A 26,654-nucleotide genomic window follows, 5' to 3' on the forward strand; every position below is an offset into this window, starting at 1 on the left:
ATGTTTTAAATGAAAATCTGAACCAATGCATTTGTCATTTTTAGTTTCACGTTAAACCTTGGAATTTCAATATGTGGACAGAAGTAACAGCAACAAAAAATATGACGAAAATAAACTGACTCCTAAATGGGCAAACAAATCTTCAGACGTTTTATTTCCAGATCAAGTCACTAAACCTTGTGTCTCAATCATGATTCTCATCCCACAGAGCAATTTTAGACTTCCTAAAAAATACTTTAATTGCTTTAAGTACCCGAACGAAAGTTAACCCTGGGTTATGAATGGTTTATTTTAGCTTGAGAATCATGCATTATTTTTTTTCTTCCCTTCCGATTCTCCAGCTATTATGTTCGGCGTGTGGGTAATTTTGCCTTGGAGAGTGTATAATGCCGAACAGGAGAGGCCCCTGGCAGTTCTTGGAGAGAAGCAAAGTAGGTTAAAGTTTTACGGCTCTGATAATTGAGTCCAGTTGCTGAGGGCCTTGGAGAAAGTTTCATGACAGCACAAAAATGCTCACAAGGGCACAGGCAGAGAAACATACAAACACATCACGCAGTGAAATCGCTGATGTCTGTGGAGCCATGAATGCCCTAGATGCACTGGCAGCTCTCAAATTAAGCAGCTCAGAGACAGAGGAATCAAATGCGTTTCCATTATGGGGAAAATATTCCATCTACCCCCTGTCATAACGACACTGTATGGCAGCATTATGGGGAAATATCAAATTAGGCTGTTTCATTTGGAGGACTGTTGTGCATTGCGAACAGCTTTGGAGATCAATTGAGCTGCTAGGTAATGAGCGGCAGCGGCCTGCTCTAATATACTCAGTAATGTTCTTTTGATTGCTTTAGTTAATCTCGCACTGCCGTGTAGGGAAGGCAGGCCCCTCTCCCTGCTCCAAGTCAGGGGAGAATCCCTGAGAGGAGGGAAAAATAATAAATCGGGAACAGAATTAAAAAAAAAAAGAAAAGTCAAATGAAATTAATCAAATTATTACATCTGCACAATCCCTGTTCAACTTTATAACAAAGAAATTGATTTCCCCCCAGTGAGAATGCTGCCTATTCCTGGATTTACTGTATGTTGCAGAGCCTGAGCATATACAAGAACGGGGACGCTAAGACAGAAAGACCCAGATGAGTAGGCCATGGTGGGTGACCTTCAAATGAAGTGTTGAGGATATGTCAGTGCTGGAGTGGACAGAATCGGACAAGTGTACCACTCTTCTCTCTCAAAGCAAAGCCTCTTACTCATGCACCACTCACAAACAAGTAAGAGGTGCTCTGTCGCTCCCCAACACTCACAGCTGTGACCATTTAATATGCACCAGCTCAGATTCATTCCTCAACACCTTTTGCCTCTCACCCAAAATGCTAACAAATCTGTCCAAACACTTTTGCAATATGTTGTGCTGCACGACTGCACATCACCCTATCTGCTATATTTCACCGCACCGAGTGAATATTTATTTGCTCAAACCGGATTGCTCAGCTTCCACACACTTTTGTAAAATCATCCACGTGTGTGCCAGGCTGTCAAATTAGGTTTATAGCTGTGACGACTGTGCAGTCACCAGCTGGAGGAGCTTGTTGTTTGCAGAAAAAAAAAAAGGCTGCAGTTAAGCCGGCACAACTCCTACCTCTCGACATGGTCCAGGTTCCCTGACACACCCAGTCCTCCGATGGTGTAAAGTTTGCCGTCGTACACCAGGCTGTTGTGTTTGCAGCGAGGCACAGTCATGCGGGACACCAGGTTCCAGTTGTCCAACAGGGACATGTAGCACCAGACATCAGCCACCATCACACCGGACTCTGTACCACCTGAAATGCAAGGAATGGGGGTTATTAAAGTGAGACTGTAGGGTGATGACAGCAGTGTTCCCACAACAGGAGCCAAGAAATCATCTTCCATGGCCCCCAAAACATTCAAACGAGAAAGCACTTAGAAAGTACAAACCTCAGCTAAATCGACTTATTTTAATTGAGTTAATAAACAAACAAAAATATCACCACCATATCTACTTCCCAAGGAACTGTCATCACATGTTCCCCCCTCACAGAGAGACAAAACGCAGCCAAAAACCATAACCAACCTCCTTGGTGGAGGTAATAAAATGACTTTGTGTCTCCCAGGCAGGCACTTTTCAAAGGTTCAGGTAGATTCACAAATTAGGTATAATATAATATAATATAATAATACATGTATAATATGCAACATTTCTCCATTAAAGGTGCATTATGTAATAAATCTAAAGCAACTGGCCATAAAATCCTCCTAATATGTCACAGAGACTCAGGAATAATGTTCATATAACAAACTGAACTCACCAACAACAACAGTACAGACAAAATATTTGCATTAAAAAAACTTATTTTGCAGACTGCAAATCATGTTTATGTCTACCAATCATTGCAGTCAGTAGAGTCTCAGCTGCCGAGCAACCACAGGTTGCCAGTTGCATCAGAAAACGAAGCCTAAAAGACCTCGGTATTTTGAATTTGAATGTAGTAACCGTTTTTGGACACATTTGTACATATGGTGCCTTTAAAATATATAAGAATGATGAATCCAGTGTTGCACTAATCCTCTTGAAAGCCATAGAAACATGCATTTCTATTCAAAGTGATGATGTACAGCTTCATTTTGGTCAAGCTTTTAATGAGATCATCTGCTTCACCATCTCTGCTAAAATATCTGGGTCAAACCCTGCATGAAATATCTACTTGTGTGTTGTCTTTTGTCCTTTTCATTGTGTGTATTTTTCATTAAAGGATTGACCTCCTCACTTCCTTTGCTACTCACTGCCACGTAGAGACAAAAAGACAATTCCCATGAACCCACGCTACTTCCATCATCAAACTATAGGTCTTTTGATATTATTTGATGAAGAGATATGATAAGATAAGAGAGTCCTTTATTAGTGCCCCAATGGGGACATTTACATTATTGCAGCAGCAAAGACAGTAAAGATAAAGATAATAAATAGATCCTTATCAGCAGAAATACATACTGTCATTTTAAATCAATATCAACATTAGGACAAGCTATGGCCGTTTACTGAAATGTTATATTAATGTTACAAAAAAAAGTATTTCCTTCTCAATGTTTTCTTTATAGTTTCTGGAGAAGTGAAAAAAAAAACCTTTTAAACTGACTGAAAGTGGTTTCCTGCTGAGCTGACAGGTGAACCAGCCAACCAACAAACCCGCACTTGTTTCAGCTCTCTTCATAGCAGCCCTGTTAGCTGTGTAGTCTGACATGTAACAGCAGCTGTGTCTCAGTGTCCCTGCGCCGAGCGTGAGGAAGGCTACAGACCCCGAGTCCTTCGATTGGCCCGGCTAGAACACCTATGATTTCCCTACCGGCCGACTGACTCCCAGGGGGACACATGCAGACCTGTTCCAATGCCCAAACACAAATTTACATTTATATGAAAAAAGGGCAGAGGAAAGGTACACGCAGGACAAATCCTGTTGCATTTCCATGGTGCAATGTCAAGGTCTGATTACCGTGCAGGATTTTCGCACAAATGGTCCGTGGAGGGAGAAATTCAGTCTACCTCTGGAGGAGCAACTTAAAGGTGTCTCATAGAGGGAGTCACACAGTGCACACTGTGTCACTATGGAAAAAAAAAAAAGCTGCAGAACACTGCAGCAACTGTAAAGCCAGACAGATTAAAAAAAAAAGTCCACTTTGGTAGATTTGGTAAAAGAGGGGACATTTTTACAAAAACGAAGTTCTCCAAAATTAATGAATGACTTTATACTCAATTTTAGGGCAGGGAAAAACTTTCATATCAACAATGAGTAAGCTCTGAGGGCAGAGAGCCTTTAACACGCACTATTTGTAAAGGTCACAGAAGCAAAGCTGCGACCTTGGCAGCTCCACTTTGTCGAAAGAGATCACTAATGGCAAGTTTGGAGACTCGATATAAGTGAGTTAAATATATAATCATTCTTTTTCTCCTACATAACTGCAGCTATTGTCGGAGTAAACAAAACCACAGAATGTATGACGGCAAAACAATCATGCCCCAAGGTCTATAAAAACATATCCTGGAGCCTTTTGATAAAATAACATGCTATTTTTTGCTTCACATTTATTTAAATGTAGATGTGATATATTTGTGTTTTTTTTTACGAAACCTTTATCACTCACCTTGAGGCAACTTCTGTTTCCAGTATAAAAACTAACTAAAAGGTAGAATTTGAGTTTGCAGTAAAATGGCACTAAAACAAGCATTAGCAGATAATTCAGTGCCATCAAATAGATGACGTTTATGTGACTGGATGCAACTAAAGGACCTAAAATAGTCCAGTATCCCATATAAAAGTAAAATTTACTTTTATATGAAATGTCTGTGGATAATGTTTCACCACTGAAGTGTGATGACAGTGACGGCATCTACCTCCTGCACGATGCCTCTAAACAGCAGCTCCAATTGTGCTGTGAATTGTGGCCGATTTGACTCACCAGACAGATAGATGTTGTCTCCCGCTGAGATGACACTGAAGAACTCGCGGTCGTAGAAAGGCAGGCTGGCCAGCGGATACCATTTACTATTCTGGGGGTTAAAACAGGTGACCACTGTCAGGGAGCGCTGGTTCATCCCAATCGCCTGACGTCCGCCCACCAAAACGATCACCTCAGCTACACCTGGAGCACAAAGAAGCAAGGGGAGGATGACAGAGGCGGTTAAAGGAGAGGAGAAAGCAGTAAATCAGGTCCAGTGGAGAACATTTATTGGCAGAAATTGAATATGAGTATAAATGCTTTCAAATAAGCCCTTTGGATGTATCGCTAACAATAAGTAAATCATGGTCAATTTCTATGATCGTGTAAAACTCCTTGAAACACCTGTCTAACTCCGCAGCATACAGTGCTTGTGATCTATTTCTGTATATCTTTTTATTCATTAATTAATTTATTAATCATCTATAATCATATTAAATGCTTTTTCAATAAAAATATGTATCTGCGCTGTCTCTGACCACAGTAAGTGCAGACGAAGAGGGCTTCACCTGTTTTAGAATCTGAAAAAAAGATGTTTAAAGTATTTTTTTTTTCAGTCATTGCAATTATTTTGATCAGGATAATTGTGACATAATTATCATCGTTGTGTCCCGTGCCTTGTGCTGCAAACAAACGCAACAAAGCAAATGTAAACAAATAAGAACAACATGCTCTCTGGGATTCCAAGGCAACCGTAGTTCCCTAGCACCACAGTAACAGTGACAACATGACATTTTCCAACCTGTTGTATAATAACGTTTCAAGCACTATATTCAGCTTTTAAGTGCAATGCGATTAATTATACACATTTAGATTACATCCAAGAACCTTGATAAGCTGCGTTACATCAACCACACGATCGAAAACAATCTAAACATCCTCGTGTCTGACCCTCAATCTGTACACGCTGTGGCTGTCGTTGAGTCTATAAGATTGTCATGGAAAAAAAACAAAAAAACGAAATGTAAGAATAGAAAACTTTGAAAGTGCAATTACCAAGACTGATGGGGAGCTACAATTTACCCACGATACAAGCACTTAACTTCACATTTGCTGTCAACACACGCATGGTGAAACCTACACTGTTTGAGCAGGGCGTAAGGGAATCACAGAATCAATACGCGAGAATCAATTTGTGTACATTTATATGTGGAGACGTGTCTTGTCTCACACACACACACACACACACACACACACACACACACACACACACACACATACACACACACCCCCACACACACACACACACGCCGAGGGCCTTGCGGTGATTAAGGAGATACTTAAAACATGTTCACCACTCCTCATCCGCTCTGTGCACAGGCACACACACACACACTAACACACACAGACACACACACACGCTTCTGGATAAAGACACCAGTGATCCAAAATACACAAACAGGTTTTGGCAGGCTGCCACATGCACAGGTCCTCTCCGTCTTCAGCAGCAGGCACCAGTGAGCAGGCAAGACCATGAGCCGCCAGACAGAAATGAGCTGTGTGTTTGTAAGCAGCAGACAGGCGAGCAGAGGGAGGCGAGCCAGGGAAGGAAAAGGAGGACGATAGGTGGGTGGGAGTGTGGGGGGGGGGGCGGCGGAAAGACAGGAGGCAAACCTAATCTTCATTCAGTTCAAACCAAGACTAACACTGGTCTATCTGTGTGGATCGATATCTTTCTACGCAGACACTCTTCTTTGCAGACACATCCTGCCTTTTCCTTCAGCTTTTTTCCCTGTACAAAAACTTATCCTTATATTTTATTTCCTTAAGCCTCTGTTTTTTTCCCCATCAAAAACGAGTAAAACAGAGCTTTTCCATGAAAGGTAAAGGGAAAACAAGGAGAAAGATAAGAAAAAAAGAATCTCTATGGGCTTTGCTGAGGCTGAGCAAACAGACTGAGGAGTGAGCACTACCTCAGACATATCGTGGACATACAGCTTAGACTTAGTGGACAGCTTAAAGCTGGCTGCCCATGTCCCTCTGTGAGATTCCAAGAATGTGTTCCTCCCCCCCTGCGTAGAACAGAAAAGAAAGTAATGGCTCAAGGAGAAATGGTGACAGCGTCACTGTGAAGGTGGCGAGGTACACTAGCTAAAGAAAAGGACAATCATGACAAAATACACACAAGGCATGCGAGTTGTCACCCTTTCCTGACAGCACGTGAAAAATGCAGTCACTGGAAGTGCTCGCAGCTAAAAAAGATTTGAGTTGAACTTGTACCCATCACGAGCCGGTTCTCACAGCTTCATGTGCATCATGACCCAACTCCAAGCCTCAAATGGCCTCAGGACGTCCAGCAGACCTTGGATATGCAGCTAATAAATGGGAGTGCAGTTTATAGGACGGTCGCGGCTCCAGTGGTGGCTCTTTGAAAACAAATTAAGTGAAAACAGGCAGTTTGTCTTTCCCTTCATGAGCCTCCGACTGTACCTACGCACACATAAATTATATTGACTTTGTTGCACCATTGTTCTTTCGCACGGTTCCTCTCGATGTTTGTTCTCTATTTCGCTTTATCACACATTACTTTTCGACTTTATTGGATTTCAAAAAGTTTGACTGTTTTCTGTGCCTTTACGGGATTACAAATTTAATCTCTTTTCATCTAATTTTCTCTCATCCTATTAGCCGTTTCATTTTGTTGATAGTGACTGTCTCACACAACTTGGCATAGTCTCAGTGTCTGTGTCTGAGCCAAGTTGGGATTTTCTTTCCTTTTGTATGTCAATCAATATTCTACTGTTTGGTTAATCTTTTTGGGTTCACATAAGTTCCTTTCCATTTTAAAGACACAAAAAGGAAACTATACATTATCTACATACTACACCATATTATGATTCAGAAGAGTAGAGCTGTTTCTTCTCTTAATCCATGCACAAATTCTCCTCCAGTAAACCAACTGTCTTAATTCAGCCAAACCAAAGCCATTCAAAAGGCTGTATTGAGCATGTGCAGAGCTTCATTATCACCTAGTGCACACGTGCATGGTTGTTCTCAAGGCTTTCCGCTTGGAAAGACACGTCAGGGAGAGTCCACATCTGGAGCTCAGAGCAGCTCTGACCCCCTGAAGCCCTGAACACATTCACGAGCTAACACAACCCAACACCGGCCTGTCAGAATGCAACAAAACAGGAGAAGAGGGGGCACCGCTGACGGGGATTCACGGCATCGGATCAGATGGTTGTGTGGGTGTGTGCGAGTTCTCTCTGACAACGGAGGCTCACAGGGACGGCTGTCAGTCAGACGCAGGTTTGATGGGAGTTGGGTAGAGGGATGAAGGGATGGAGATCGAAGAATGGAGAAGAGTGGTTGGGGATGAAGGGATAACATAGTCTTGACAGCTCATGTTTTTCTTTTTCCCTGACAGTGTGGAAAGAAAAATGTCTCCTTTTCCTGATTGTTTCTGACCTTTTGTTGTATTTCTGAAATATTTTTAACCCCACTATGTCACCAGCCATCAGTATCAGCCAATATAGATACATGCATTTTTAAAAAAAACACTGCGTTTATAAACATTAAACATAAAACACAAGAGTGAGGAAGTTGTTTTACAATGCATTTGTGTCACTTAACGTCAATTTACAGCATTAAATAACAACAAATTATGAACGTTTAGGTTGCTTACTTGCATATTAGACATAGACAGAGCAACATTAGTATTCATTTGTGGTTTTGTTTGTGTCAACCTGATGAACTGCAGTGCAGTATTCACAAGTCTGGACTTCAAGCAACAAAATAAATCCCTTTAAATTCAATTTAAAGCAGCTTCGCCAGCCAGTCGTCTGCTGTCTGGTGCTGGTCTGATAGGGTCCGGTGGGTTTATCCATTTGATTCATTATAACATCAAAAGAAAAAATATCGATTACAGCTGTGTGAGTATTTAAAATGTTTGGTTACACTTCATAGTATATGGAAGTTAGATGGTATGACAAGACTGGAGTATGTTGACGACATCTGGACAGCACGGAGGTTTCCGTCATCACAAGCTGTGAATTGCATGGACCCCCCCCTGAAAAAAACATGTGTTGTGAATAATGAACAGGCCTGTTGTTTAAGGGCTGAGTTCTCAAATTAAAGTCCATGGCCACCCATGGATTATGACAAACACACACACACACACACACACACACAATGACAGTATCCTAGTATTGCTTCTGCCTTACTTCGTTTGAACTAAATTAAACCCGTCTATAACGACAGCATGTTTTCAGCCTGTGCTGGAACAAGCTGGATCCTACGCAAACACATGCACACACACACACACACACACTAACTTATGGCACACAGATGTACAGTCACTCCTGAAGAAGAGAGATGGATGGAAGAATGAAGACACAAAGGTGATGCTTTAACGTGTCTTCTTCCCCGCTGCCACACTGTTCCCTATCTCAAACTGTTGAGCGTGTCCTTGCTCTCACATCCTGCGTGCTTTATTCCTCTTTTTCTTCTACGTTGCAGTTAATGCCTCCATCCTTCGTCTTCTTCTCCTTCTCTCTGTCTCCTTGCCACCCAAAGGAGAGACTTTGCACCATCTCTCTATTTTGTCTTATTGCCTTTCTCTCTCAAACCCTGGGGTTCGTTGCTGTTTTTCTTCAAGTCTCCATTTCACTTTCCTTCTCCGTTTCCCACTGCACATTTTGCCCAACTGTTTCAGCCCGGCTGACCTTACTTTAACCAGCTCTACTTTGCTCCGTGAAATGGAACATTGTGGTGTTTGCTTGTACCAAAATACAAGCACTTGGCTATTACTCAACAGGGTTAAAGCTGAGAGATCAATGCCTTGCCTGTTTACATTAGCCAAGAATCATCCTGCCAAGATCAGAGTTTCTTTGTGGAAAGTGTTTTTTTTATGACTGGAAACAGCATTCGACAAAACAAGTCTACTTAGCAGCTTCCAATCATAAAACATGACCCCCATCGGCGCCGCGTCAAAGAGCCAAATTACATCCAAAGCTGCACTTTTACACCGACTTGGAGCTGAAGTGTTTTTCTGTCAGAGTCAGACATAACAAATCTAAAAATGCACCATGCAATTTGCCCAACAAACTAACGAAAATGATGGAAATGTTAAAGTTTTAAACCTCAAGAACAGCCTCTAAGTGCAGTACTGACCATTTATCTGAAGCCTACATACTGCAGTTAACATGTCAACAAGAGCAAATTATGAATTACTTAACTAATACATACTTATTTTCTAAAGGGGTTTTTAGGAAATAAATCACCTTTTTATCCATATCCAGTAGAGGTGTGTTGCGAAAATATCAATTATCACCACGTGATCAAACTAAAGTATACACACACACGAGTGGATGACTGCTTCATGTCGTCTAATGCCACATAATATTTGCACTCGACTTCTGATAGGCCTCTGAAAGACTTCAAGGATTCAGCGTTTGTTGGTTTATACTTTTGTTTTCTTCAGCTGTGTACAAAGCAGGGTTGCAGATTCACAAGGTTGATGTTGTTCAAGGCACAGCAAACACTTATCTGCAAGGGAGTTGCAGGGTTGCATCACGATCAGCCTCCACAGCTTTCATTGTTTCACATCGAGCAGGTAACCATTCCGGTAACGTCGCGCGTCGTGTGCAGTTATCAGTGACAGAGGCTGTAAAAAGCTACAGTTTCTGCTCAGCTGGAGGATCCGGGTGATGTTTACAAGTGTGCACTTCTACTGTAAAGTATTCTTTACTTGAGTTACGGCCTGCTGTTTCGACATACACAGCTGCGGAACAAGCATATAAACACAAATGGTATCGGGCACTCAGTCGGGACAGGAAAATGACAACTGCGTTGGTCTGAAACAAGAAAAGACAGTTCGGTTGCATTCTGCACCACTTTGTCTCGAGTGTCTATTTTCTTGTGTCTTTTTATTTACTGTACGTAATCCCCTATTTTATGACATGAGCAGATTCAAACAGTGAACCATGAGAGGGCCTTAACTCACTGGCTTGTACTCAGCATCACAGTTTCAAACAGGCAGCTGATGAGGGTTTTAGCTACGTTTTTCCTACATTTTGTCCTTATCATTATCCTGAAGGAAATTTGGTTGGTGAGCAGCCAGATACCACAGATGACAAACAGCCACCCATTCTACGTGGATGAAAAAAAAAACGTCTGCATGTCAGTAAACTTGTCACATAAATAAATAGATATGTGTAAATATACCTATATAGTGTTTTACTGGGGCTTTTACTCACTGGGTATCACAGCCACAGTGACGCTGGCAGTCTGTCTTTCAGATCTCAGAGCCATTTATATCTCACCGCTGGTCCATTTCCTCTTATCTCAGCTGCTTCTCTCTGTTTTTCTTTTATAATCCTATGATTTTCTCTCCAAGGGAGTTAATTTTCGAGGGTTAGGATCAGGGGGTCAAAGGCTCCTTAATAATGTTAGGGGCCGAGGGAGTTTGTGTTTCGGTGCAACAATCTGTGCAGCTGTAATTCTTGTACTTTGAGATTCTGGAGACTGGTGTGCCCAGTAATCTGCATGCCAAGCTGCGAGCAAGTTTTTGGATGCACAACCTTCTACTCAAGAAATATTCCTTTTGACAGTTTCAGGGTTTGTTCTGTGGATTTTCCAAAGTTACAGGTACGCTGTCACTCACTGAATAGAGATGTTCCTGTGTTTTTTTTTTTCACATGAAATATTCAATGTCGTGAACGCTGCACATGCAATTCCATTTCCCTGCACACCTCGTCGTGGGATAATGACAGATCTCAAAATCTCAAAAAATTGTTTTCTCGTGATTGGATCGAACTGATTGTTCAGAATTTTTAACCCCATACATTATGATTTGATGTATATTATGGGCAAACCACAATGTGGATTGCACTGCCGTTAAATGCAGTGATAAAGCACGAACCACGTTTAGTCTGTCTGCTGAATATTGGATGACAAATAGCTTTCCAGCCTTGCAGCAGGTACAGCAGCAGGTCAGAGTGCCAGATGTGGCATGAGCGATGCAGAGGCTGATCCATGTTCCTGTAAATGCTGCTCACTTCAGGTCTGAGCACGAACAGCGGCTCTAGCAACAAAATGAGTCGACTGTTCCGGCAACATCAGTCGTGATTTTTCACCCTACATCCATCCCCCACATCTTGTTTCCCTTCATCCTCGGTAACCCAGCTCGACAGTCATCGCTAGTCAAAGGTCACACGGACAGAACCTTAATTTTGGCAAAAGCTACGGCAGATATTTAGACCAAAGGTCATCTAATCTGGATTTACTGCCTCCATGTTACATTTATGAGACCAGATACATTATGTTTGCTGAAGATTTCACTAAGCCGCATGAATATCAAAATCTCACATTTCAATTCTCTAGTGCATAGCTGTCTCCAACTTTCTCTCTCTCTCTCTTTCTCTCTCCCTCTCCAGTGCACTCGCAGTGTTTCACTCCTGGATATCCAGAAATAAAAATGGAATAGGATCCGCTGAAGGGCACTTCACTTTGATCGATTAAGACATTTCTGGCATATTCTCCTGCAACCAGCTCTTCCAGTTTTTAAGAGGTGAAACAGCGTAATCTCACGCTGCATTGGCTCTAAAAGACAAACCAGGCTGAATAATTACACAGAGCAGGACAACAGTCAACTAAGTCCTGACATAAAAAGACAGAGCTTATAATTGTCCCTCCACACTGCTGACAGCTCACCACGTTGTAATCATCGCGCTAAATGGTTAGCGTTGTGGCCGTGTAACGAGAGAGAATGTCGGCAAATAAATTCCGCTTTATTGTAATTTATGGAATGAAAAAGACACACTGTCAGACACCGATGACGATCGCAGCCAGAGCAACGCAGAGTCATTTGATCCGAGAGTAAATAACGATTAAACACTTTCCCACCAGTGAAAAACCCATTTAAACGTGAGACTAAACTGTTTTTTTAACCTCTCTACCCATCACCAGTGCAGTCACAAATGCTCAGAAGACACAAGTTAATCAGGTGTAGTCTGTCATACCTAATTCTACCAAGTCCGTGTTATTCAGGCCTGTAGTTCGCCTACAAAAGAAAAGTCATCATGATCTCTTGTGCTCTCCTTATGAGGTGTGAATCATGCTCTCCTTTCTTTGCGGTGGCGGTGTCGGTGATGTGCTGAGGCCATTCTCCACGGAGCCGCCGGCCACTGGAGGTGCGAACGTATAGATGAATGTCGTGCCTAAGGGTTTCGGACCTCGCAGACTAAGCCTGGTTTTATTATCTCTACACTGGGGATACAAGCCAAAGCAATTGTGTGGGCTGATATCGTGAAAAGAGGCCATTTTAAACCACTGAACAAGCAGCGCACCGTTTTATTTGGCATGCTTTACGCTGCAGGAATGTAAAATGGTCAATAACATTTGATATCAACATTTCCAGAGTAATTCAGGCAGCAGCAGAAGTCCTGCTGCCAAATACACTAGACTTCTGATCTCCATGTTGGTAAGAAATCTTGGTATTGGAAGTGTTTAACATACTTTGCATAGACACAATTCATGCGTGAGAAATAGTCAGGGGAGAGAGCTCTCAAACCAAGAAATTATTTTTCCCCATTGCATTTTTTTTAATTAATTACTATCGAATACAAATTACAACTGATGAATAAATTAAGTTGAGAGAATGAACCATATCGAAAAAAAAAGAGAAAAAAAAGGAGGAGACCCTTTACACGAGCAATCTAGGAATCTAGCTTGGGGCATATTCGTTAATGTTGTATTACATTACATAAATTTAACATAAATTAATCAGCGTCACAGCTACAATGCCATATCTGTCAACATTACCTGGGGCTCAACACCACAGCAGACGTGGCCCTGGATTTCACAAACAGCCTGTGAAAGTGAAGCAGCAGCAGCAGGTTCCTCATCTGTTGCTGAGGTTGTCAGTCTAATGATGGAGTGCTTATCAAAAGTTACTTCATGCAAACATTTTTTTTGTGTGGGGTAACGCAAAACAAGTTCTCTATGAACTGATTTATCTCTATCTGTGTACCATGAGCTTTAGGCTACTTTAGAATCTGAGCCTATAACAGCTCTCAGTCGAGAGAAATGTTTGTGGAACGTCGTCTTTTTTCAGAGAAAGGAAACTTGGCTAAGTGCACCGAAGAACCGGAGAGCAACACTACACTATGTTATCCTAAAATAGCGGTTGTAAAATCATTTAGATGTTACACTGACTGGTAAGGAACAGAAAAAGTGCCTCCTTCTCTCCCACTCAACTCCCCTGCAAGCCTATTCTGGCGCGATGGAACTTTGCTGAGTGGTCGTGCACTTCCTGTGAGAAGTGGCGCGCTGAATGACAGTCAGGAGCTCAAGCTGCCACGATCAAGCCTCACAATTTTGAGAGTAAGACTGAAGTGTAGATCAGGTTACAAGATACAAAACTCAGTATTCATCTCTGATATTCAGCGAGGAAACAGAGACTTTACTGTTTGTTACAGTGTTTTTCTTTTTTTATATCATTTCAAAATGCATTATTTTATTCAGAGCACACTTTATACCCAGCTTTCTAAAGCTTTAATAATGAGACATTTATTTACTCATATGCTTTCATACAACTACAACACGCTTGGATCTACGATAGTTTAAAATGCTGACAATGTACAAATGCACAGCCTAGTTAATATTGGACCTTTCATGATAGTTTTATTATGCATCTCAAAGCTACATTTGCTGTTGAAAAAAAAAGAAAAAAGAAATAGGGTTAACATTTTGGTCACATTTCTCACTCCGCAGACTAATGCACCTTTCACAGATTACTGTATCATTACTTGATTAAATGTAGTTCTGAACAGTTCATTAGTAACTACCCTAAGAACCATTATAGATTAATGAGACAGAGAGGAAGGGAGTCCACTGAGACTCCACAGAAACGACTTATGTAAAGAGCCCAGACGTTTGTGACACATTCCCGGAATATGCGCGTGAGGAAATACTGCTGCATGCTCAAAATCTTACATTTAGTTGCCACTCACGCTACTACTGCACGCTTGCTGCTCTTTACTTTTCCACATTTGGATTCACGAGTGCTTGATAAAATATAATAAACTGGACACAGAGAAATACAGGATGTAGGAAAGAGCAGAGCTCGTGTTTAAACGATTACCCTCCACAGAGTATGTGCGTGTATTAGGGGCACGAGATCTTATTAGATCAAGAATATGAGCAGATTTCTCGTCAGGTAACATCTGTCCTGCAAAATGTATCCATCCATCTTGTACCTCTTTATCCGCCACATGAGGGTCACAGGGGCAGCTGTGCCAATCTCAGCTGACGTAGGGCGATAGGCGGGATACACCCTGGACAGATCGCCAGTCCATCACCAGAGACACAGAGAGACAAACAACCATCCACTCTCAACTATGGTCAATTTACCTAATCCCCATATTGCATATTTTTGGACTGTGGGAGGAAACTAGAGAACCTGGAAATAAACCATACACACACAGAGAGAACATGCAAACTCCATGCAGAGAGGCCCTTGTTCTTGCCCTTGTTTTTTACTGCCTTATCTAAGTGGCAGTAATGCACCTGTAAACTAGTTTGCAATTCGAATCTACAACCAACAAAAAAGACAGATTCCTGTTCGCTACGTTGCTATAACTGACAGCCATGACTGAGCGTGAACCCAAAGTTACAAAGAAGATGCCCCAGCACTTTTATGTCAGTCGTGGCAGCATTTCAGACACAAATGACACCAGATGCGGCACGTGATCCAGTTTTATCCAGTCCACAACGTGTGCCAGTTCAAAGGCTCAATCGGCAGTATGTTTGAAAAGCCAGCACATATGATGAGACAATGCTCACGGTCTCTGGCGTACTAAACATTTTAGTTTTGCACCGTCACTTTATAAGGACTTACCCAGTGACCTTTATTTTGAAATAGTCACAGGAAAGTAAATGTAACAGGGAGGTTACCTGACCACCACTGTACACATGGCTGCCTGATTGACTTTTTTCATTCCTCTATGTTATGATCCAAGATGTGAATGTTTAGTTTGGGATAATCCCCATATAGAGCTCATGTTTCTGTTTGTGGACGGTTTTAAAGTATGGAGAAAAGCCTGTCAGTTGAATTTGAGTCAAAACCTTTTACGGTGTTTCGATATTGTTCATGTCTTACCAATACATACTTTAATCTTTTTTTTTTTTTTACCAAATTAAAGACTGGAAAAATAGGATTATAATCTCATCTCGATCTCGTGAGCCCGATCTCGTGACTCGCAGAACTGGATGTCTAGTCGCACCCCCAGTATGTATGTAAGACATAAATGTTTAACAGCGTGTGTGTGTGTGTGTGTCAGTGTGTAAAAAAGTGAGACACAGGAACAGTGTGAGCTGAGCTGGACCCCTGCGTCTCCTAGTCATTACAGCTCATTTGTCTGAGTGCTATTCCACTTGGCTGGGTTGAGTTAACAGTTTGCCCTTGTGCTCTCCATCCTGCTCTGAGTCTCGAGCACAGCGACACATGTAGAGATGTGGAAATGGGGTGGGTTTAAGCTGGGTATGTGCAGGTGTTTGCACCTAATGTTTGTCACTCTGACAAATCCTCAAATGCACAACAAATAAATATCTGGATGTTACCGCGTGCATCTTATGACTTGAGGTGTGTGAGTAAACTCGGCTGTTTAATCCCCCTGATCTCCTGGAAAGTCTAATGGCATCTAATCAGATGCACTTCCATGCTCTAATTAACCAATTAGCAGCTAATGGATACATGTACCAACGCAAAACACAGGATTCATTATGAGACACTCAGAGTTTTCACTTTTCCCGAGACTCTTTTATGGGCAAAAGACACGAAGCTGTTATCAAAAGACATCAACTACTCTAACACCACCTCTGCCTCCCTGAAAAAAAAGTTCACTATTGCAGCAGAAAAGCGATTTATCGTACAGTACGGCTGCCATTATCTGAAATCACGGGTTAAAAATAGACGCAAAAATGTCATTTGCACACATATTCATACAAATGAAAAATGTTCTACTCAAATCGTCTCCGTGTTTGAGGATCACAGAAAGCAAACATCTACGCTGAATATCTTTTTGGTCCCTTCGTTAGCAATCTGATAAAAATGAGTTTTGCGATGCATTGACACAGTCAAACGCTGCAGAATGCAAAATAGGTGAAAAGTGAGACAGAGCACTCTCATTTTAGTGAGTGAGGCGGCCCAGAAATAAACTTAATGTCACGGTGGTTAGACTTTTATGACTCTTGCCTTCGTCGTTAATTCTGAGAGAAAAACAGCTTTGTCCAAATGTTGTCCAGCATTATGTTATGCAGTGCATTTTAAAGCGAGCACCATTAATTCCAGGACCAGGACTGAACCATGGTGACATGCCAGGACCCCGACACAAAGACTGATGTAAAAAAAAAAAGAAAAAAAGATCATCAATAAAAACTGGGCAATTAAGTAAAGAAAGACACTACGACAATGCAGCACAGCAGGACGGAAAACCTGGGCAAATGAGACAATTAATGAGTGTGTGGAAACCGCGAGCTCCAACCAGAAATACTTTTCTTTTTAGAGCTTATAGCTAATGGAACAATGCCTCATTAAATGTCAGTCTCAAAAAGTTCATACCATTACACCTTATGAAGACATTGCTGTGTGTGTATTATAGGTCCAATATTCACATTTGCCGCTTTCTTTTCTTTGTCATGATTCATGGCCTTAAACTGCCAAATTAAGTACCCGTACCTAAGATATTTGAGGGGCCAATTCACCAGATTTTCACTACTGTAATATAATAAGCTGCCCTAAACAATATTTATTTTTAAAAAAAAGTGCAGTGCCGTTCAATATGGGCCTGCCTTTTGTGTATTTCTTTTGTTTGTGGGGCCATTTTTAAGTCACCTGCCAAGTCTGTCAGGTGAAATATTCACCTGATAGACTCCCGTCACAGATGGAGAAAAAGAACAAGCCTGTAAAGATATAACTGCTTCCCACTAAAAAATAATAGGACCTTTCACTGACAATGAAGTATAAACTCTGGGTCAGCCGTGCTGCATAATACAGATCCTAAATTGCAGTCTTTGCAATTTGCTAATTGAGTTATTTCAAATAGCAATTTCGATTAAAAAGCAATTTACTCAGCCCTACTTAGCCCTACTGACACTTATAAAAACCTTTTAACTGAATTGGTTTTTACAGTTTGTCACCACGCATCTTTGTCATCACTGTGCTTTCCAGCAACTGTAAGCAACAAAAACAGTTGCTGCCCTGCACCAGAGTGGCAAAATAAGACAAGTTTACGACTGGCTCGTAACAAAGTGAATGTTTCCCCAAGGAGCTAGTGAAGACAAACAGAGCAGAGAGAAAATACAGTAAATATTGGACATACAGTATATTAGTCAGCTGGATCATGACTTAAATGTATGTCCCTGTTACTCTAAATTAGCCACTGTTAGATTTCTATATCAGGTTTGGTCATAATCCGTCACTGCATATTTCAGTGAATGACAAGCCAAATGATATGCTGGCACGACTGTGCTGTAAGTGTCGCGTTTGAGAATAACAGAGTTGATATGTACTTCTACTGTATGATTTGTCCACATGCTCTACAGAGAAGTCTTTTGACAATAAACAGCCTTTTAGCCTAGGCTTGGGTTTATAGGTTTGAGTTACAAAAGTTAAATCCATTTAAAGGTGCATTATGTAATAAATCTAAAGCAACTGGCCATAAAATCCTCCTAATATGTCACAGAGACTCAGGAATAATGTTCATATAACAAACTTAACTCACCAACAACAACAGTACAGCCAAAATATTAGCATTACAAAAAATATTTTGCAGACTGCAAATCATGTTTATGTTTTGAAATCATGTTTTGGCATGTGGCGCCACCTACCGGCGTCTACCAATCATCAGTAGAGTCTCAGCTGCCGAGCAACCCTGGGTTGCCAGTTACGTCAGAAAACAAAACCTAAAAGACCTCGGTATTTTGAATTTGAATGTAGTAACTGTTTTTGGCCACATTCTTACATATGTCACCTGGAACCAACACCTATAAAGCTCAAAATTAACACACCAAAAAGAAGACAAAGTCAAAGAAACAACATATTTCTTGAATGTTAAATTGCTGCTTTAATAAATCCAGACGAGACACTGATAGAGGCCTCAGTATTTCAGTGTTGGAGGTGTCTGCTAACGAATGATAAGAGAACACGTGCACTGTGAGTCTGACTCCTATCTTTGGACGAGCAGATTTAAATCTAAATGTGAGAGACTGTTAATTAAAAATCTGTCTCACAAGGATAAACTAAATTTGTAGGCTTATAAAAAAGAAAAAGAAATTAGACTCAAAGTTATCATGAGTAAAAAGTCGGAATGTTGAGGCACTCGAGCAAAATGTTTCCACGGACACAGACACACACACACACACACACACTTTGCTACACCCACATATGCACGCGACTCACAAGTTCACAGATTGACTGCGCTCAGCAAGAAGTGCTTCACGGATGGCAGTTTTCCTTTCTTTTTTCCGCCTGACAGACTTATCAACCAAGCTCAGGTGGTGCCCCATCTGCTTGTGCACATTTAAAATACACACACACACAAACTGCTTACACAGGGAGACACATGCTCAAGGAATAAACTCAATCAAACGTCTGCCCTTCAAATTTCCTTCCCGATCCGCGTGGCTTATTCTGTCCCTCAATATCTCTGGCGACATGCTGACCTGCCCTCATCTGTCCCTTCATGTTCTTGTCCACTCTGTGGCAGCTAAATTCTGCGACAACGTCCAGTTCTACCGTCCTGCCTTTATTTCATCTTTCTCTCTGTCCTCAATGTCCATCTACCCTGCAGTCCAAGGGACCAAGCTCCCTGCTGTGCAGAGTCTATCTTGGCCAATGCAGCAGATGGCTGAGCAACACATGCATGCACCCAGACACACTGGACTGCATGTCCAGGCAGAAAAAAAAACACACACACACACAGGCCTTAACAAAATGGCAAAGTACATTATTATGTATTTGTACAGCAAGAGCAGTACACACAGTTCTTCACAATTCACCTAATGTAATATAGACTCACAAACATTGCGCCCAGTTCCCAAATCACGATAATAGCCTTTCTTTCAAAGAAGTTTCAAACTTGATCGGGGGAAAAAAAACATACATATATTTCTCCATGAGCCATCGGGGTATAATACATCATGAATGTATTCAACCGAGCAGCATTTATGCGTTTATATAATTCTGTTGTACAGAGCCACAAGATGCCGTGAATCAATATTCACTTCAGTTTGCATAATGGGGCTGTAGGACGCATATTGCTATGCACATACCAAACACTCCAAAATGGGCCTTGGCAGAAAGCGCTTCAAGAAACTGCTGAAAACAAAGAGAAACTACTGAATCGAGGATGAGTAATGGGATGATGCTGCGTGCATGTAATGCCACAAATGTCTATTGTCAAGAGGAAAATGATTCCTTATAAAGCCTCCTGCGGCTACATTATAGGCGATTAAAAATGCAAGAATATTAACAATGCCCCCAGTGTTTGTTAACCGACAAATAAACACACTGGGTGTACAACAGAGTTTGCTGGTAAAACTGACCCCGGCATAAAATGCCATTTGTTAGGCAATTATCTTTATTCTACCAAGCATAAAATGACTTGAGCTGAATGGTAAGGTGTGCTGGTGTGAAGCTCATAACACCATGCAGACACTATAATTAGGCAGCTCTTTACAGGGGGAAAAGACTGGGTTCCTGGCCGACCTGAGGGAAAAATGTAACAGCCAAAAGCAATTTGCAGGCGCCTTCCAATATCCATGAATGATCCTTTGATTTTAACGATGTAAACAAACATGGTCTTCAATGGCTTGGACATTGGCAGCAGTTGGATGAGGAATGGTTGGCTGGTTGCTTAGGAAGCAAGGACAGACCCGACTGTGCCTAGCTGGTGTTACGGAGATGTTAGAAAACGTTTATGCGTCTGGGTTCGCTTTAAAAGAGCTTCGTAGTCCACAAAACTGACGCTGTTACGGCTGGCAAGTTTTTCACTGTAAACTCAGTCAGGCTCAACTCCAGTGGCTATTTGATAGAAAAATGGTAATCTACCCCTTCTGTATATTTCAGTGCGAGTTTGGAAGAACAGTCATTGTATGGAAAATATTGTGGAGATCTAAATCACCCGTTTCTGCTTGTGGGTTAAAATCACGACGCTGCAATTGCAATCCAGGAACTCCTTGTGGAGACCAGACCTCTGCATCACCTTGTTGTGGAAAATATAAATAGTGGATGGTTGGTATTATGTGTTCTGGGTCAATTACGCCCGTAGGCGGCAGATCATGTACCTCCTCAATTATTCGGACGTCAGCCCGGCTTAAGATGAGGCAGTTTGTCTCTGCTAATAGTGAGACCGTGCGTGTGTGTGTGTGCGTGCTTACCAGCAGAGAGTCTCGGCCTGGTCCTGGGCGTCTGCATCTCTTGCCGTGCGTGAGGCAGCATGTGGTAGCGCTTGGCTTCGTTGACGAGATCGCGACACGCCTCCGACGACTTGATCAGCTCCTCGTTGTCCACCACGTTCAGTAGGTAGGACGGGTGGATGAAGGGAAGACGCACCACCGCCAACAGCTCTGACACGTGCTGAGAACACAGACAGAGAAGAGGAACCGTTTTTTTAAAAAAGGGACAACGTAAACAGAGGCACACAAACTAAGAAACAAAAAGCAAACACTAATGAAACAGCGTCGTCAGACATGTAAAACAATTTAGACTGTGTGAAACTGCCAAGAATGATCAAGGAGATGTTATGTGAACATTAGTCAAATAGCAGATAAAACACTGGATCATAGTCAGTGAACACAGACACCAACATCCCTCTCAAAGAACAGCTGGATTAACTCCCAACCTCATTATGAGATATTTCTCAGTGCACGAATAACACTTTTTTTTTTTTTTTTTAGAACTTAAAAGAAGATATTAAAAGCAGCTCATTTAATATCTAATGTCACATTTTATAAAAGCACGGCCTGTTCCGAGTGAGAAAACCTACTTGCAACGAGACCATTAGATAAGTAACTGTCAGGACCTCAAAGCTCTAGTTCATCACCCTGTGTATTTTGTTTCTTTAAAAATGTCCTCTGGAGAATATTCTTCAAAAATGTAGCGGAAGTACACGGCGCAATCTGCATATTTATTCATGTACATTTGAGGTTGTCAAATTCTGTTATTAAGTTATTCATCTATGAATAAAAAGCCAGAAATAACATTTGGCAAAAGATCTGCTTGCCATTCCATTTTTTATAGGTACATTTTGTAAAGCCACAAGAGACGAAATAAGGCAGCAGGGGATATGTTTCCACTTCTACCTTCTGCTTCTGATTGTTTCTGACAGCAAGTGTTCCGTCTGCAGCTAAATTAAGACCCACTTTTTTTCTTCTTTTTTTCTAAAGAAGAAGAAACTATTCAAGCCAAGAGGCGATCCAAAACAAGAATGCTACAGCAATACCAGAGACAGTTCAACATTAAATAAACACACAGAGATTTTTTCTTTTCAGGGTTTTTACACAAATGAAAACAATGAAAATCTTTTGACCACAGCAACACGTGTCTCTGTGTACGTGCGCTTGTTTGATCCATTGCTGGTTGTGCATACAGTCACCATTCACATGTGCTAATATTGTAAAGGTGTTCAGACACAGGACTGACTGTTACCATGGCGACCGTGTCTATAGCTCCTGCGGCTGCTGTCTGTATAAGTGCATTTGCGCTGCTCTGTGCCCCCACGGATGTCTCATCTACGTCGACACAGTAAACGCCGTGAACAAGTGCGGACACAGCGGCAGAGAGCTGGATGGACACTGACCCCATTTACCTTTCAGCTGAGAGCAAAGTGACCGAGGCCACGTGGGAAAACAACAAAACAACAGACTCGGAGAAACATTGTTTTGGGGGGAGAATAAATAATAAGCTGACACTTTGCCTAAGCATCTCCCTCTCCCACCTGAGGGTTTTTTTTTTTCCACTCTGGCATGTGTCCCATTTGTTCACAACCGACATCCTGGGAGCATTAGACCAGAGAGGAGATAAGACAGCATAGGATAACAGGAGAGGAGAGGACAAAAGTAGCAGGACAAGAAAAGAGATATGACAAGATATCGAAGAGAAAGCGGGAGAGTGAATGCGACGGTTGTGTGCCAGTCAAGAGAAATCCCGCAGACGACGTGTCCTCTGTTTTGAGCGAGCTGGGCGTGAACCCGCTTCCCCTCGTTCACGAATGCAAACAGCTTATCCAACAGTTTATCAAACAAACAGCTCGATGTCCACACAAACACGGGCGGTCTCTCGCAGCATCGCAGCTCAAACACACGGCGAGAAGGTGAAGTCAAAGCCAGCTACTTAGCATACAGCAGTGTTCCTGAGGATGGAATCAGGCAGGATAAGCTACTATTTCCAATTAAAGTGCCCTCATAGCGGGAGATTTGTCACACTCAAACCAAGGTGATTTACACTTCAGGCTTACTGCTCTTTTTCTATCACACACAACGTCACCCAAGACATTTCATGACATGCCAGTGATTGAAAGTAGCCAAATTTAAAAACATCCTATTAAAAAAACTGTTTAAACAGAATTATTTGAATTGGTACAAATGTTAGAAAGTCATAAAGTTAATTTCACCTCCTGAGATCATACATGTGCATTTGCAGGTCATCAAAAATAGGTCCAGAACTGACCGTTCTGACCCTGAGAGCTATATTAAAACTGCACATAGGGCAGTTTTCAGCCAGGTGGTGAGCTTAGTACCATGGTGGAAATAAATGAGCTGAAAAGTCTTGGGCTGCGTGGTGAAAATCTGCTGCTGTTTTGAACAGCAGGCGGATGAGTGAGAAGACCCTGGTTGTGAGTTTAGTCTTTGTGAGTTAGTATGTATTGCGTGGGTTTCAGCCAAATATCCAAACATGCAGCACAGGTGAAACTGAAACGCCCACAACTGTCAAAAAATGTATAACTTTGCATCATGTTCACATACTGTATATACTGTTTTCACCGACTATTTGGCAGCACATTTTTTGGATAAATAACTATAATGTTGAAAAAGAGAAAATTGGTTATTGGGGTGGTCTTAGGAACAAGCTCAGTGTTTCCTATTTGTTTCTTATTCGTTGTGGCCCAACGCAATATCAACATTGACCTCCACATATTGATTTTTTTTTTTTTTTACTATTTCAAATTGGTCAAATCTTTTTTTTTTTATTGCAGAGTTGCTTACAGCACATTGATTACACTCAGCTCTGTGAGCCTTAAAAAAAATCTTTCAAGTTTTCACCATTCTTGTGCGTCCGCACTGCTCCTCTGAGAGTGCCTGTCGTTTGGAGGGCACATAAGAACGCGCCCAGTCAGTGTGAGCACATTAACGGAGCTAATCAACCCTCACTTACCTGACCTCAGCTCTTTATTTCTTTAACACTACATAAAGCAATTCAATTATTTGCACTGGAGCATGTTATATACGGTATTAGCTGAGATGCCCTCACCCCTTCACTCAGCTGCTACCACAAATGGCATCTGATGCCGAAGTTAAACACTGCGAGCTGCTTTCAGGAACTTATAGCGGGTCGAGAGTTCAAGTCATGATGGACAGATGATGCTGCGTTGAAGCACCGCACGCGTCCTCACTACCTTTACCAAAACCGCGTCCACGTCAATGCTTGCTCGCACACGTACGGGGAAAATCAAGTTCAACTTAAGCAGATGAGGTAAAGAAAAACAAAGTGCTCGTCGACAGTACCATCTGCGAGTCTTTGCTGCACACAAACGCACATCTGTTGAAGTCTGTCTTCACTTGCCAAACATCTTTGAAATGGCAGTAAAACTACCTCAAAGAGGCAGCATCTGGTCTCTGCATAAAGGTAAGGACTGCTTCCACATACAGTAAATACACCCACATGTACAGGAGTACAGGAGACAGATGGACACCCTGCAGCAGCCAGGTCTGTAGCGTGACTCCATTCTATTACAACCGTGCGATGGTTGGGGTCATTGTTGTTGTTAATCTGGCTGGTGTGTTCAGTCCTACGGCTGATTTCACTGTAAATCTTGCTGAAAGGATTAAGCAAATGTCATGTCACCGCGGCTAACCTCTGATTGAATAAACAACCGTGGATTCTATTGTGAGATATTTTTCAATATGTGTCTGCGTGCACATGGAAAGTGGTAGGATAATTCATGGCTATTTTCCTTCCTCATCCCCCTCTCTCCGTCCCTCTATTTATTCCTCTGTAGTTCTAACTAACTCACTATCTCTCCCACTCCTTTTTCACTTTCTGCCTCTCTTTCCACCTCCATTCCTGCTCCTCGCTCTTCCTCCCACACACGCATACATCGGCATGGAAATGAGGGAGAGTTGCACACTTGCTGCTAATGTTCAAATCCAAAGCCCAAAGTATTCAGGCCCCCAAAAAAAGGCATCCGGTGTCATGCCAGCCACTGAAGCTCGCAGCGATTACTGCAGATAATATTGTACGCAAGGTTTCAAAAATAAAACAAAAAGAGCCAAGATTGGTTGGTTGTCACCTTGAAACTATCCTATTTTTTTTTTTTCTTTTTCTTTTGGGGAGATGATTTTATGAGCTACTTTGTCTTTTCCTTCCTTTTCCATTTTTAAGCACTTGTCACTGAGCCACTTGTGGATGCTAAATGGGTGGTTGGTGGTTGCCATCAGTGGTGGCAGCACCTTATCTAATCACAGGCTTTTATGCAAATCTTGCTCATATGTGGGTCATTCAACTAGTCAGCAGAGGGGGTCATGAACGCCGTGAGAGTGGGCAGTTTCATTTCTCTTATGGCTTCTAATCACTGTAATTACTATGTTGTCTTGTTTTAAATTGGTTGCCATCAAGTAAATGCACTTATATCATTAGGGGAGGAGTAATTCCATATTTGCACCACACAGCTTATAAATGCCACTATTTACCTTCACATATACTTACTGGTAATGGGTTTGTTAGCAGCAGGGCTCAGATTTTAACATTATTTCCCCCTTTTTAGGTTTGGTTATAAGGTGAGACATCATAACTGACATCTGGGATGAGACGGACTGTGATCATGTAGTAACTGGATCCGAATGGCATCACCCACGCATCATGGCAACACTTTGTTCCAGGATGTTTTGGCTTCATTGTTTACCTGCAGCAATTATGGCTCCCTGCAGCTGTTAGTAGACATAGGACTAGGCAATGTGGGGGGAAAAAAAAGGTCATCATGATAAAAATGTTCAATTATCATGACAAATGATGAGTTAGATATGAAGAAATCAGTTGATTGTAGATTTTCAATTCTTCATGAGCAGCAAACAACAGAGGAACACTGTACACGTCCAGGATAAAGTATAAAAATCCATATCTTAATCGTGTTATATCTCAAAGTGTGTTTGCACAATGCATAAACATTAAATCAATACATTATTGAACTTTTGTTGCATTAATATCGAATTAAATTATATTATGATAACAACTGTTGTTGAGACCTTGCCCTGGAGAACATGTGCAAGTGACAACAGGAATGTGATGTGTTTGTTTTTAAAAGGGTGAATTTTAAATTCGGTATGCGTTTCTCGACAGATTAATTAAACACGGTTGCACCACGATGACACCAAAATATTACATTAATCATATCCATCCTGCTCTACATGCCTGAGCTATTTCACAGCGGCCTCAACCTGTAAAATGAATCAAAAATGGAATTTGGTGAATATTTTTGTGGCTGAAATCGTTTTTTTTTTGTTTTTTTTTGGTGGCAAACAGATTCATGGCATCAGAATAAGGCTTAATTCTTCAGTAAAGGAGAAAACTCAACACTTGTGCCTTGTGCATACCTGGATAAGTCAAGATTTCTTACATTTTTAAATTGAGCTGGAGGCAGACTTTTTCTGTACCTCAAAATACTCCAAACAGAATTTAAACAGACCGTCGGCTTCCTCAGGTGTTAAGTAGTAAATATGTAAGTACATATTGATGGAGCCAAAGGCATGAAGGCTTTTTGCCGCTCTCTCTGGATGCATGGTGGGTGAAGAGTGCCCACTCTGTGCGGACGCCGTATCAGTTTTGTGCTAAAAACTCTAGCTTGTTATTTGTCTATACAAACCCGGTGAGATATGGTAATAATTGATACGAATCCTCACAAAACTTTAGTGATTGACGTGTCTGC

The 26,654-nt window shown here is 41.6% G+C and overlaps 1 protein-coding gene across 1 annotated transcript in view; it reads right to left on the bottom strand.

Moving 5' to 3' along the window:
• klhl29 (kelch like family member 29) overlaps positions 1-26,654 on the bottom strand; it is a gene marked incomplete at both ends in the record, with an annotated part of 157,202 nt that overhangs the window by 54,333 nt on the left and 76,215 nt on the right. Inside the window, 3 exon segments of the mRNA XM_083898757.1 lie at positions 1,640-1,820; positions 4,474-4,656; positions 20,893-21,091. Coding sequence (XP_083754883.1) covers positions 1,640-1,820; positions 4,474-4,656; positions 20,893-21,091 — 563 coding nt within the window.

This window comes from Microchirus variegatus, assembly GCF_963457635.1.
Source record: "Microchirus variegatus genome assembly, chromosome: 12".
Taxonomy (NCBI): Eukaryota; Metazoa; Chordata; class Actinopteri; order Pleuronectiformes; family Soleidae; genus Microchirus; species Microchirus variegatus.